The following is a 13,079-nucleotide window of genomic DNA, read 5'->3' on the forward strand; positions in this document are numbered from 1 at the left end:
ATCCTCAATGCTCGCATTTATGTAAGGATCATTTTAAAATATGGGTGCGAACATTCACAAATTGATAATTCATATATAATCCAACTTCATACCTTTTCTTGTCGTGAAAAGCCATATACCATAGTTTGAGCCTACCTCGATCATACACGATATACGACATTGATATTGAATCCAAAAAAGATACAAAATAGAAAATATCTGTATTATTACGGTTATTTTCATAGTTCAATATAACGTGAATCGAGAGAATACAAGACGAGTATATATTTTGAGCAGCGTTTACGCGTGGTCACGTGAACATACACAGCAATTAGTCGACCAAGATTGATAAATCCAGAATTGAAATAATCTTCTCAAGTTCTTACAGCAAATAATGAATATATTACAATGCGAATGATGATGGGTGGTTCGTTAGTTATCAGTATGCATTTCCATGTCTTGCGAATCAAACTCGTCTAAACAGTGTAAATGCATATGCAGCTACTGCTATTGCTCCGCCACAAGCCAGACAACTCCAAAATATACTTCGGTTTGCTAGCCAAGGTTAGCATTATAAGGAGTTTACCAAGATTCAAAAATGTGCCTACCTGTAGTTCTGCGTTCATATGCATCCTGGCGCTGCTTCTCGTTCTCGATATTTTGTCGGAGTGCATTCAGTCTTGAACGACAATCATTCATTCGTCCGGTAGCTCGTTTAACGCGGGATTCGAATTCGTCGATTTTGTCGAGCTCTTTAGTAAATGCATCGATTTTTTCTAATTTTACTGCGTACTCGCTTTGTGCTCGACTTGCAGTTTGCTCGAGTGTTCGAGCTAGTTGTAGCTGCTCAGATTGTAGGTCACGGAGCTTTTTAACTTGCTCCTCCACTCCGCGAGTCCGCTCATCGAGCTCTTGCTCTATGCGACCAATGTTGCTTTCGCGCGTTGTGTACTGTTCTTGAGCTTCCAGACATCGGCGCTCAAGCGATCGTGCAATTAATCTGGAGCTAGTCAGTAAACAAGCCCAAATGAGGGAGGTGTCAATGATACCCTGCTTTCTTCAACAGTCTTTTGTTGGGTTCTTTGTACGTAGGCCCTGATACTGCACCTTCCTTAATACTTTTTGGAATAGCTGTCGTAGATCCTGAAGGATTTCTCTTTTCTTGATCCAGAGAATCCGAAATATCTGTGAAACTACTCAAACTTCTCGCATGAATTTTCCTATCCCCTGCTGATTGCGGCATTGCTGAGTCAAGAAGTGCCGCTCCATTTCCTTCAGCTATTGTTCCCGAACTATTCAATCCTACATTTTCCAGGTCATCTTGCTTGGGACCTGCCCCGCCTCGCCTCCGATTCATATGAATTTTATGTTGCTGCGATGTTGACATCGATATTTTCCTCAAATTTGTTTGGTCTAGCTCTTACAAGATCAAACAAGAATTAGTAGGTCTCATGGAAAAAAATACATCCAGCCTGTGAATTTGACAATGTAGTCAGTCATAACTGATTTCAATCTGAGCGAGCCAGGCATACTCAAACTCAACTTTGGGAGATTTCCCAACTAGTCCATTATAACTAATTAATATATATATAGCTTATGAAACAATATCCAAATCAAACAACATTTTAAAATCCTCAATACTACTTCCCCTCTGTTGCTCATCTGTCATCATCCCCAAACTGCTCGCCAAAAATTTTTTACGCTCTTGAATTTTCAACATCCTTTCCTCGACGGAATCTGAAACAATAAACCTATACACGTTCACGTTCTGTGTCTGTCCCATTCTATGGATACGATCGATCGCCTGAGATTCAACGGCATAACTCCACCAAGGATCCATCATGAAAACCTTGCTTGCAGTCACTAGGTTCAGTCCCACCCCTCCAGTCTTTAAACTAAGGAGTAGTACCATCTCACCCGGTGCATTCTTAAAAGTATCGAGTACGTATGCACGCTGTTTCTGTTGTGTCATGCCATCGATTCTCAAAAATTTAAATTTCTCCTGATGGAGATTCTTCTCGATAATATCCAAAAACGATGTGAACTGAGAAAACACGACGGATTTTGTACCTGGCTCGTCCTTCCGAATACTTTTAAGCTTAACTAACAATCTGGAAATCTTTGCAGACGAATGAGGCTTATATCTGCGCAGTCGTATATCTGGCTTCCCTCCCACAAGCTGGTCGCTATCTTCGAGAACTTCAAACATATTTTCCTCAGATATCTGCGACCGGCAGCTATGGCATCGAGGAGTTTGCCCATGATCTCGCTGAAATTTAATATGGCCAAGTAAACAATCTCGACAGGACATATGCCAACATGATGTGACTACTTTGTCCTCGATCGGTTCCGAGGTACAAATTGGGCATTCTCGCTCAGTTTCTTGGCCTAGCTGTTGCAATACTTCCAATCCATAAGCATCTCGGGCACTCATCTCCTCTTCACGTGAATTGAATTTGGAAATTAACTCCTTCAAATTCATATTATCTTCCTGATCTAACACCCCGCTCTCACTCTCATTCGACTTTTCTTCTTCATCTCCATTACTATCGGCTTCATCTTTGGGGATCTGAGATTGCACAAGTAATGGATGATCACAAGACTGTCGGAGTCGTAAAATCTGCGCGAAAATAGTAGTGTACGATTTCATTACTGTTCCCGCCGCCAAACGAGCATTAAATGTTTGTTTCGCCCGTCTATAAAATTCGTTATAAACCTTTCGCTCAGGTTCGGTAAACTGGATTTTTTCAATTTGAACTGTCTTAGCAGGAAGACTAACCAACAAATTTCCATTTTTATCTTTCATTGTCTTTGTTCGACGAAGCAACAGTGGCTCCAAAACGCTTTGAACAACGTCTAAAACTTTGACAATGCTTTTCGCTTCAAATGGCTTCGTCACAAACGTGCGCCAAAATGGAAAATGGCTCCATGGCTCAACACGTAGAAATTTGATTAAGCTGTATAAGTCTTCAAGACGATTGACAATAGGAGTTCCAGTTAGGGCCCATCTTCGATCAGCTTGTACATCATAACATGCTCGAGCGGTCTGAGAGGCACGGTTACGAATGGTATGTGCTTCGTCCAGAACAACACGCAAAAAATGTATATTAAATAGTTCTGCGTCGCTAGATCCTTTTCTAGTCCATTCAGAACTCAGCATACCGAAACTTGTTATCACAACAATGGGCCGCATATCTCCTCGTTTAGGTCGTCCAACACATAACTGTCGCAAATCAACCACTCTGGCTTCACCATAATAGAGAACGACTGTTATCGAGTTTTGCTTCGAAGCTGCTTTGGCCTCTGCTTCCCATTGCGTCAGTAACGACATGGGCGCAACGATAAGAGTGGTAGTAGGTGCAAAATCTTTTGCTCTCTGATGTTCTGCTCCCGGATGCTGTGTTTCATCATATGGACTCGAATGAATTAATGCCATGGTAGAAATCGTTTTACCAAGACCCATTTCTAATCTTGTCAGAATGTTATCGAGTAGATTCAGTAATACTCACCATCTGCAAGAATGCCACCATAATTAGTTTGGCACATTTTGGGAAACTCTAGAGAAAGCTCTCCTAATCGCTCAATTAGACAAGCCTAAATAGCAGAACCTGAAAGCTTACCGTTATAAGGATTAACGTAAAATTTGTTGTCGTTTTCTTCTATACGGTTTCCATCGAGCTGAGTCGGCCATTCATATTCTTCCCACAGTGGATGAAGTGAATTGATCTTTCTAGCATCTTCTGCATCTGATCCTAGTTCCCTTGAAATCATCCACTTCAAACCTTGTTTCTGATAGGGCCATAATTTCATGTTGAAACTATTGAAAGGTTCTTGTTCCGGCATGTCTGAATCATACTCTTGAGCTTTTCTATATAACGCATCCAATTGATTTTCATCCATAGTATCTGGTTCAGATTCCTCTCTACTTGCGCTGGCCTCGCTCACTCTGACATCAAATTGTTCGGCCATAGCCTCAGCCTCTAGAGTTCCACGGTTCTGATGCTTTTGAATTAGGTCATTTGTTTGAACAGGCTTTAGACAAATGACCATAAATAATTTCACAAGAGCAAGCTGACGAAGGCGAAGTGTCAGTTCGTCGCCTGACTCGGATGCAATAGCTATACCAAACGGAGATTGAGATGGAGCCGGAGTCGAACTTGACATGTTCTCTACAGAATGAATGAATGCATCTCGATGAAGATAGCATTCTAATTGCAAATAGATATTATCTCCCGTCTTCAGCGATTCCTCCGCAAAAATACAAGTTCCTGTGAACGAACAAATTTTCAAGTCTAACAAAGTCGATACAAATCTTGCTTGATCTGAAGGCAATCGCCCAATTTCTATTCCATTTTCAAGCGCAAATTTGACCATGATATCATTTTCTCGAGCCTTCTGAGAGGCAGCAACAGATCGCTTTCCCAATATGGCTTGACGAGAATTGCGTTTTAAAATGATTTTGTCTCCATATTTTATCAAGTTCCGACCGGATCGAATAGCCCAGCCATCAACTTGAAAGCAACCAATATAACGTTTGGACCACTTGGGACTGTGTGATTTTGCTGAGTTCAAAATGCGTAGAGGATCTGAACTCGAAATAGTAAATTGATCTTTGACAAGGGTGGATTGTTTATGATTAGTTGTAGAGAAATATTCGGAAGTCTCTCCTTTCCCATCATTCGATAACAGTCGAGAGCGTTTCTTGATCTCGTCAAAGGTTCCATCTAACACAGCATTCATGGCAAGCGTGATATCGCCATCACTTAGATTTGAAAGAAGCTGAAAATCTTCATCATTCATTTTTATTGATGACACCGATTCGAATAGCTCTCGGTTGATCAGAGACATGTTGCCAAGTTGCGGACCAACTAGATCAGTCAATACAGTATTTTCAAATTTTGTCGACACTGTCTTATCCGCTGGTGGAGGAGATGATGAAGGAGTACTAGAAGAAATATTGGGCGATGATGAAGTTATCGAGTCAATTTTAGAACTTGAAATTGGAATGGGATCATTCTTCATATTCGAAATATGATTAGACTCCGCGCTATTTTGGAATGAGTCCTCATCTTTGAAAAACCGCCGACGCTTCGATAGAGGACTCATTTTGGAAAATATAATTGCCTCTGAGATAATTCGTAATTGGCATTCACAGTTCAAGATGTAGGGCCCATTCAAATAATCAGGTTGGTATAAAGTCCTGTACTACAAGAGAGTCAATCTCGACGCGTGCCATGCGCGTCAAACACCAACTCTTTGCAACTCGGTCAAGATAATTCAAATAAGTCGAGACGACAAAATCTGATACTTTAATTTAGTAAACACAGGTTTCGAACGAAAACAGTCCTTTTTGATTTGAAAAGAATCTGGAGAGTGAATAATCATGAGACATGTATGTAGATTGATTAATCCTGCGTCCTCGCACATACATTCTCTCGCGTGGTCATGTGATAAGGTAAAAACCTTGAGACCAGAACTTGCACCGACTGGTGTGGATAATTGTGGATTGTTGTGGATTGTTTTAGATTACCTGGATTGCCTTGGAGAGATATTTGGACTACCACTTTGCTTCTCTAGCTGTGAATGTTATATTGAACTAGTTATTAGTGGGTTATTGCAAGATGACCGTTTGTGCGCGTAAGTGACTTTAGACCGTGAGTGATTCAGCGCAGCTAGACCAGTCTAACAACAGATTTAGTGACGGGAAAGCCACTACACAATCCTGTAATTTCCAAAAAAAGTGGTATGGTCAAGATCATTCATTTTGCAAAAATTATCGTCTCTAATAAGCTTTTAGGAGGGGTTTTCGAAAAGTCCGCTATCGAGGAATATATCTATCAGAATAATCAAGATCCGTTAAATGGTGAATCATTGACAGAAGATGACTTAATCGAGATTAAATGTACTTTTTTTTAATATTTCGGTAGTTTTGCGGTTCTGACATTTCTATAGCATCCAGAATAATAACTCCCCGAGCCACAACATCAAATTCCATTCCATCGTTATTACAGACCTTTCAGACCGAATACGATGCGCTCGCGCTCGAATGTTTTGAGCTAAACAAGCAAATATCAGAAGTTCGGAAAGAACTAAGTTCAACTTTGTATTATCATGATGCTGCAGTGAAAGTTGCTGCTCGACTTGCAACCGAGCGAGATGAAGCTAAAGCAGCTATTGCGAGAGCTAACGCGGGAAAATCCGATTGATGGAAGAAAATGGCTTTATGATAACAAAATTTGTGTAATATAGAGAATATGATAATCAGTTACGATGTTTGATATGATATAATACCCATCATACGTTGTGTCGATTTGAAATTATAAGATATAGTTCAAAATCTGTAAGATGCAAAATCTAAATAGCCTTCGGAGCTTACCATCTAACTAGATTTTAGGCAGCAATGCTTAATCTCTGGATAATATAAGAACACTTAGTTGCCCTCATAAACATTAATGATTGTATTTGACCAGTTTTGTTGTGCACTCTCTAGACAGTAGCCCAAATCGACAAACAATTCGTCTCAACTCCCACTCAAGAAATAAATATAATCGGAACTTGATAAGCGTGACTTTTTTTCGCGCAACTGCAAATCAGATAGTATAATTGATCGGCAGCAATTGGAGTTTAATATTCTGACTACTTCTGTCGAGCTATTCTAACAGAAATACTGTTAGTTTGGAAAAACTAATTACGTGCTCTACCGCAGTCAAGTTTAGTACAAAGCGTTTGTGTTCGACGGCAAATATGAGACAATCTTGGTGGCGGGCAGGCAGACTATAGTGGTTTTTCAAGAGAATATAGTTATATTTCGGAGTGATCAAGAATACAAAACGATAAGCTGAAAATGAGTGAAGGCGATTCAAGCAGCCGGCCGAGTCGAATACGGCTGTCCGACGAGGGACAGGTTATAGGCGAACTACCTAATGTTCGACAGAACCCGGACGTTGACGATCTCCAACAAGTGATTGATTTGGATTCAATGCCTACCCACCGTTCTACACTACATTCACCCTTACAACAAAATTATCCAAGGCCGCCCAGTCAGCCAGTGTCTCAGCGAATAAACCCTAGATATGCAGTTCACGATGGTACTGATTTACGCCGGCTGATAGAGCGCGACCGAATACAGAACGCTCAGCCCCCTTCATTTTCTCGAAGACTGAGTCGAATGCAGAGACTTTCTGAAGCTCGAGAGAGCGCACAATTGCCGTTCTGGTCAACTAGCCCGCAGACAGCTATTTATCAAAATAGCAACACTGAGCCGATTGATGTTGAAGCTGCAGCGCTAGAACGAGCCCAAAGAGCACGATCTGTCGGAGCATCTGTGTCAACGGGAATGGAAACGAGCGAACGTCAATCTCGAACTGCAACTGTTCGTGCAAATGGAGGGTTTGGAAATTTTCGGCGTCGGCATACGGCTCTTGTAACTGAGAATGGTGTGGGACAGCGACGAGCAATTCCAGTACGGTCAGAAACAGCAGATGCGGGAAATTTATTTGAACGGCAGCCGTCTGGCGTATTAGAGCTTTTTTTGGATGCCAGGCCGAGAGCCGGCTCAAGTTTAATACCCTATTATTTCATGGGACAGATGTATCACGAAGGCCTGAGTGATCCATTGGTTTCGATAGCATTCGAAAGCCAAACCCGTTCTCGAAATTTACAGTCATCAATCCGAACTCCTAAACCGCCAGTACTTGCAGAAGCGAGGTCCCATTTTACACGATCTCTGAAACCGGGGCTCAAAGTTGTGTGTGCTGAATGCAAGTCAGAACTTGGGTCGCCTGATTCCCGGTGTCCAGATGTAAATGAATCAGATTCCAAACAAACTCGATTGACAACAAGTACTGAAATTTTTGAATTTGGTTTGAAACAATCTGAGACGGAAGAGGCAGTGAATTCAGGCGCGGCTAAGGACCCAAGTGAGCTAAAGAAACCATTAGGCGCCGAAAAAGGACAAGACATAGCTGTGAACGAACAAGAAGTCATTCGCCAGAAACGACAAAAACAAATATTTGTGGCCAAATGTGGGCACGTATATTGTGGTCGCTGTGCATCTACGCATTTACGTTATGTCAGACCTAATCGGCGGCCGAAGCGGGGAGGAACAGGTTCTGGGTCTACACGAGACTGCGTTGTTAACGGATGCGAGCAGAATATTACTGGACAACGAGGAATGTTTCAGGTATATACTTAAGCATTTATATGTATTTTAAAAAATGTTGCAGTAGTTGTAAATAGATTTTAAGTAACGGAATTAGTAACATTTGGAGGAGCTGATCTGCGGCGTGAAGACTTGATTACCTGGAATCAATTTCTTTTGGTCACTTTACGCGTGGTAGTTTCTACTTTTAGGACGTGCGATCGAACGGTTGTTATCCGCAATTGTTCTAGATATTGTAATGGCACAGCGCAGGAGAAGCACAATTAAGAGTCCTACGACGCCGACGACAATTCCGATGGGTATTTCCACAGTTGACGACGACGTGGATGTGGGCCGAGGTCATTCCAAGAAACCAGCCATGCATAATAAGCCGGCAGTGTCATTAAAGACCCATTATTTGGTTTTATATAATACGATATCAGCATTTTTCTGGTTTGCGGTCTTGTTACGTGTGCTATTAATCATGCCCATCTTGGGTCCAGAGAATGTAGCTGGTGGGGTATGCGATTTTGCCAGATATGTGCAGACCGGAGCGGTTCTAGAAATCGTTCATTCGGCCATTGGCCTGGTCAGGTCTCCGATTTTCACGACTGTCATGCAGGTTTTCAGTAGATTGCTGCTGACTTGGGGCGTCACTTGGTTGTTTCCTCGGTCGGGAGCCAAAACGTTAGCATTTTCAACAATGTTGATTTGTTGGTCGATTACGGAGATTATCAGATATTCTTTCTACGCATCTAGTCTACGGGGAAGTCCATCGAAATGGCTTGTCTGGTTGAGGTCAGTTAACTACTGTAAGTGGTGAAATTCAAAGGACTAAATTGTTTGAATTCAGATATAATACTTTTTTTGTTCTCTATCCGGCTGGAGTGTCAAGTGAATTACTGGTCATCTACGCTTCTTTGACCGATGCAAAGAAACTCAGTCCACTTTATTATTATTTTCTTATTGTCATTGTTTTGACGTATATTCCTGGTGGGTAGCTGCGAGATGTTGTAATTTTGCGCGGATTGTAAGTTTGATACTAATATCTAGGATTCTATACACTTTTTACGCATATGATGAAACAAAGACGCAGAATCATGAAGAATATGGGCAAACGACGTGAAATATAGGGCATTTTTTAAAATTACATACAATTTTAAATCAATCGCATCAAGTCATTTGCGACTTGGTCAGCTAGCTTTTGTCGTTCTTCGAGTGGCAGTCCTTTTCCCATTTCTATTAATTAGCACGATTCATAATCAGAAAACAATAGCCTATTATATAATACCTCTAATTTGCTTCATGCGCTGCATGATTTTTTCCAACTCATCTATATCATTTTCCGCGAGTGGCCTGTCGTTGCGCACATCGTCCGCCTCTTCTTGGTCTTCGTTTTCGCTTTCGTTTTCATTTTCATTTTCATCAAGAGCAAAATGAATGGCAGCCATTTCCAACTGCATCTCCCGTAATTCACTATCAAATTTTTTCTGTCTAGTTGGTTCATCGAATTCATCTTGTCTGCCATTGTGTTGATCATCGTCATCATCAATATCAGAATCATAAGCTAGATATCCGTTCCGATCAATCGAACTCGTCGGCTGATTACTCCAGCTAAATGTTTCTAGAGCTTCGATGATTCGCGGAGGTCCAGTCAATTCTCCGTAATCGTTACGGCCGGTTTTTTCGAAATCGATGTACTCAAAGCCATAAGGCTGCAACGTAACTTCCCAATCTTCGGGGACCAAATCGATTGCTTTGGACTTTGGCAAGGAAGACGGCGGCATGGCAACAGCTAGGCATATTCCGTCCCAATCCAACAGATCAGCATAATCATCGTAATCTTCTTCCTCTAGACTGTCATCGCCTTTCAATCGTCGTTGATATTGCGTGGCCAAAGCAGCTTGGATGTGTTTAACCTCCGACGCTACCAGCTGTCTAACTTTGACGACGTCATCAGCAGTGTCTGGTTTGCGAAATGTGAATACTATCGCTCCTATGGCTGCTACCACATCTTTCGCTTCTTCGGATGCGAATTCGGCGGCCCATGTCTCGATCCCTTGTTCATCAATATTTTCACCGGCCGAGTATTCATCAAGCCATATCGGGACCGTGTGCGTGTAATATTTAGTAGAGAGTGTAATACTATGCGAGAGTCCTGCATGTGAAGCTCTCTGATCGGAAATCTCACCGTCTGATAATTTTTCTTCGTTCGTATTATTGCAAGACTCTGTTAACGGTTCGGTTAAGGTTATTACATTTTGATCTGCTATGCCTTCACCTCTTGCATTGGGAACGCTTCCAGTTAATTCTAGGGGCGATTAGGTGCATAATTCTATGTAGATTCAGAAATCAATATACCTTTCAAAAGTGTGAATTTGCCTGAATTCGGTCGACCTAGAACTAAAATCCGCTTTTCAGTCATTTTGTCGATGCTTCGCAATGAGTGAATCAACTTATTGTAAGACGAATGACATATTTAGCATTGAGTCGCCGCACCTTCACCTTGAGTGGCATTTAAATACTTTAATTAATCACTAATAAGCTTATAAATTGCAGTCTCCTACATGAAGAAATATGATAAATAATTTTGATAGACAAAATTAGACACCATTGAATGTACTTTAAAATTAAATCAGAAAATAAACTACTATTAATCAAGACCGAGGAAATATACAAGCTAAAAAACAATACACGTGGATGGAAACGAACAAGTGAATATACATACAATTCCATAACTATTCTCAATAAATCAGATCATCTAGTTTTTTGAATTTTTGCTGCTCGTTGAACGGTGGCTCTTCCTCTCGCCAAGCCAACTCCTCTACCTTTCAACCCGGAGGATCTGAACATTGGTGCGTTTCTGTGTCCGTTAGTATATTGTGGAAAAACACAACCGGAGGCAAAATCGACTCACCGGAGCATGTCAGGAACAATAAAAAACCGGACATGTGAACCACGAATATATACTTGCTCCAAATGCGCGACATGTCCATCTCGTTCAGTCACAGTGATGTCCCGCAATTGGCAGTTCATGTTGTCTTCGACTATATTCGTTAGTTTGACTAAACTTGCAAGTTGTATAAATTGATATAATCAAATCTAAATATAAATTCGATTCAATCTCTCAGCATCCAGTGTCGGTTACCTTCAAGTAATTTCCCGCGATAGGTCTGACCGGAGGTAAGCTCTAAAGTAATTGTATGTCCCTAGACATTGTCAGCATACCCACAGTAGATGAATCAACTAAACAGATCAAAAGCAACACAATCGCAGACTAGCAAACGAGGTCGCGTAAGCTCACAGATCAGTTACAATATATCTTACCAGGGACTCGTTCAACAGTTTAATTGGAATGCCGATAGAACCCATTTTTATTCAAACAATGAAACTGATAACCACACAGAACAAAATATATTCTCTATTAATTTTGTCTAGTAGTAACCGAACTGAGTTCAGATGCTGCAAAACTCGCTATTATTACGTTCGTAGAAGATTCAATTCAGTGTGCTCAAACTTTGGCTGGTCACGTGAAAAAAGTAACAGGTCAAAGGACTGATCGTCGTGACCCAGCCAAAAGAATAATCAAAACTACAAACTAATAGGATAAAGAATGCCTGCGAAACGAGACATTGGGCAAATAAAGTCAATAGCCACAAGCTTATTTACAAGTGGGAATTACGAAGAAGCTCGTGTGCTGTATCAGGAAGCGAGCAAGATAGCGAAGGATGATCCAGTGTTCGAATCCAATATAGCTGCATGCTCGATCAAACTCAAAGATTGGCAGACAGCTGTGGATGCGTGCAATGAAGGATTAAAAATAGCACACGGTAGCTCGACCCTGGAAGATGCAAGAAGGGCAAAGCATAAATTAGCTGTGAAAATGCTATGGCGAAGAGGAGTCGCTCGGCGGAATTTGGGTGACTTGAAGCAGGCTCGACAAGACCTTGAGACTGCGCTAACGATCGAGCCGGAAAACAAGGCTGTTAAAGAGGAATTAAATGGGCTTGCTTGGGACGAGAAGAAGAGTTGGAGGAAACAAAAGACCGAGCCAAAACCAATTGAGGAAGCGAAAGCAAAGATAGTCGTGGAGCCGGAGATCGAGATCCGACGGTTAGAAGTCGTGGATACTCTACCAGATGAATTTGCCAAATTGATCGTAGAGTCTAATCCGGCGGGAAAATCTAAATCTGTCGAAAAAATTGAGCAACGGGCGACGGAATCAGAATTAATACCATTGCAGAAGCTAGCAATTCCCGAGTCGTTCCCGCGAGGCGGACTATCAATCTACGATCTCACGCAACTTCTCAGACGACCTGCGAGCGAGCGACGTCAAGTTTTGGCATATTTGTACAGAGGAATACCCACCGGCACGTTGAATTCGACATTTGGCCGAGGCGGCATCGAGGGAGATGCCATCGAAGCTTTTCTGGAAGCCGTTACAGAAGCCGGACGAGGAGCCACTAGCGAACCAGACAAGAGAGAGTATGTCGACCGAGCAAAACGATTACTAACCGAAGTCGCGGGATGCGGGCGATTTGGAATCGCTCGAGTGTTTGTCGACGACAACCGAATCAAACAAGCATTTGGGATATTACGACAAAGAGCGGGCGATGTGGGCTTAGAAGACGAGCTCGATGATCTTGAACGGAAATGGAAATAATTGGAATATTGCATATTAATAGAAACATAAAAATATATACATCGTAAGAGTCGTGAAGTATCCGGAACCCAAATAAAAGACAATAAAACGCCAGAGACCGAGAGCAAGAGCAAGAGCAAGACCGGGGGAGGATGGTGGAAGAGAGGGTTGTACAGTTGGAGAAGCCGGAGAACGCATCATTAGTCGAGCCGCTGCCGGGACGGATCTAGCGAGACCTTCGAGCAGACTGAGCGAGCGAGACGGGAGGTGAGTCTTCCAGTGAGGGGAAGGAAGTATATGAAGACGGATCCTGCTCGC

The 13,079-nt window shown here is 41.9% G+C and overlaps 8 protein-coding genes across 8 annotated transcripts; 4 read left to right on the forward strand and 4 right to left on the reverse strand.

The window, feature by feature from the left end:
* Positions 1–445: 445 nt before the first annotated feature.
* Positions 446–1,366, reverse strand: V1516DRAFT_661750 (uncharacterized protein; the record flags this gene model as incomplete). Its single annotated transcript, XM_066920388.1, has 3 exons — positions 446–534; positions 588–979; positions 1,029–1,366. The coding sequence occupies 3 exons, from the start codon at positions 1,364–1,366 to the stop codon at positions 446–448; spliced, it is 819 nt and encodes a 272-aa protein (XP_066779855.1).
* Positions 1,367–1,573: 207 nt separating this feature from the next.
* Positions 1,574–5,085, reverse strand: V1516DRAFT_694094 (SNF2 family N-terminal domain-containing protein; the record flags this gene model as incomplete). The annotated part of the gene is made up of 3 exons (XM_066923927.1): positions 1,574–3,444; positions 3,489–3,551; positions 3,600–5,085. 3 exons carry the CDS (start codon positions 5,083–5,085, stop codon positions 1,574–1,576), a joined length of 3,420 nt encoding a protein of 1,139 aa, XP_066779856.1.
* A 323-nt stretch (positions 5,086–5,408) lies between these two features.
* Positions 5,409–6,419, forward strand: V1516DRAFT_668292 (Prp19/Pso4-like-domain-containing protein). The gene is made up of 4 exons (XM_066920974.1): positions 5,409–5,616; positions 5,678–5,722; positions 5,777–5,881; positions 5,932–6,419. Exons 1-4 carry the CDS (start codon positions 5,601–5,603, stop codon positions 6,183–6,185), a joined length of 420 nt encoding a protein of 139 aa, XP_066779857.1. The 5' UTR covers positions 5,409–5,600; the 3' UTR covers positions 6,186–6,419.
* A 404-nt stretch (positions 6,420–6,823) lies between these two features.
* Positions 6,824–8,173, forward strand: V1516DRAFT_683167 (uncharacterized protein; the record flags this gene model as incomplete). The annotated part of the gene is made up of 1 exon (XM_066923494.1): positions 6,824–8,173. One exon carries the CDS (start codon positions 6,824–6,826, stop codon positions 8,171–8,173), a length of 1,350 nt encoding a protein of 449 aa, XP_066779858.1.
* A 325-nt stretch (positions 8,174–8,498) lies between these two features.
* On the forward strand, positions 8,499–9,252 carry V1516DRAFT_694096 (tyrosine phosphatase-like protein; the record flags this gene model as incomplete). The annotated part of the gene is made up of 3 exons (XM_066923928.1): positions 8,499–8,917; positions 8,973–9,112; positions 9,173–9,252. 3 exons carry the CDS (start codon positions 8,499–8,501, stop codon positions 9,250–9,252), a joined length of 639 nt encoding a protein of 212 aa, XP_066779859.1.
* V1516DRAFT_688616 (uncharacterized protein) lies at positions 9,109–10,628 on the reverse strand. The gene is made up of 3 exons (XM_066923786.1): positions 10,481–10,628; positions 9,411–10,430; positions 9,109–9,358 (listed from the first exon to the last, which is right to left on the reverse strand). Exons 1-3 carry the CDS (start codon positions 10,542–10,544, stop codon positions 9,279–9,281), a joined length of 1,164 nt encoding a protein of 387 aa, XP_066779860.1. The 5' UTR covers positions 10,545–10,628; the 3' UTR covers positions 9,109–9,278.
* A 121-nt stretch (positions 10,629–10,749) lies between these two features.
* Positions 10,750–11,642, reverse strand: V1516DRAFT_688617 (uncharacterized protein). The gene is made up of 4 exons (XM_066923787.1): positions 11,447–11,642; positions 11,268–11,328; positions 11,037–11,166; positions 10,750–10,982 (listed from the first exon to the last, which is right to left on the reverse strand). Exons 1-4 carry the CDS (start codon positions 11,489–11,491, stop codon positions 10,877–10,879), a joined length of 342 nt encoding a protein of 113 aa, XP_066779861.1. The 5' UTR covers positions 11,492–11,642; the 3' UTR covers positions 10,750–10,876.
* Positions 11,643–11,723: 81 nt separating this feature from the next.
* Positions 11,724–12,861, forward strand: V1516DRAFT_668304 (uncharacterized protein). Its single transcript, XM_066920975.1, has one exon. It carries the CDS (start codon positions 11,733–11,735, stop codon positions 12,780–12,782), a length of 1,050 nt encoding a protein of 349 aa, XP_066779862.1. The 5' UTR covers positions 11,724–11,732; the 3' UTR covers positions 12,783–12,861.
* The last annotated feature ends 218 nt before the right edge of the window (positions 12,862–13,079 follow it).

Source organism: Lipomyces oligophaga (assembly GCF_038497815.1).
Source record: "Lipomyces oligophaga strain CBS 7107 unplaced genomic scaffold V1516scaffold_1, whole genome shotgun sequence".
Taxonomy (NCBI): domain Eukaryota; kingdom Fungi; phylum Ascomycota; class Lipomycetes; order Lipomycetales; family Lipomycetaceae; genus Lipomyces; species [Lipomyces] oligophaga.

Excerpts from the sequence above, each read along its gene's own strand:
- V1516DRAFT_668292 (XM_066920974.1), top strand. Across the intron at positions 5,723-5,776 it reads TGTAATTTCCAAAAAAAGTG|GAGGGGTTTTCGAAAAGTCC; the intron begins GTATGGTCAAGA and ends ATAAGCTTTTAG. Across the intron at positions 5,882-5,931 it reads TGACTTAATCGAGATTAAAT|CATCCAGAATAATAACTCCC; the intron begins GTACTTTTTTTT and ends ACATTTCTATAG.
- V1516DRAFT_688616 (XM_066923786.1), bottom strand. The coding sequence starts at position 10,544 with ATGACTGAAAAGCGGATTTTAGTTCTAGGTCGACCGAATTCAGGCAAA. Across the intron at positions 10,431-10,480 it reads CAAATTCACACTTTTGAAAG|AATTAACTGGAAGCGTTCCC; the intron begins GTATATTGATTT and ends AATCGCCCCTAG. Across the intron at positions 9,359-9,410 it reads GCGCATGAAGCAAATTAGAG|AAATGGGAAAAGGACTGCCA; the intron begins GTATTATATAAT and ends GCTAATTAATAG.
- V1516DRAFT_688617 (XM_066923787.1), bottom strand. The coding sequence starts at position 11,491 with ATGGGTTCTATCGGCATTCCAATTAAACTGTTGAACGAGTCCCTG. Across the intron at positions 11,329-11,446 it reads AACTGTTGAACGAGTCCCTG|GGACATACAATTACTTTAGA; the intron begins GTAAGATATATT and ends GACAATGTCTAG. Across the intron at positions 11,167-11,267 it reads TCGCGGGAAATTACTTGAAG|TCGAAGACAACATGAACTGC; the intron begins GTAACCGACACT and ends TAACGAATATAG.
- V1516DRAFT_668304 (XM_066920975.1), top strand. The coding sequence starts at position 11,733 with ATGCCTGCGAAACGAGACATTGGGCAAATAAAGTCAATAGCCACAAGC.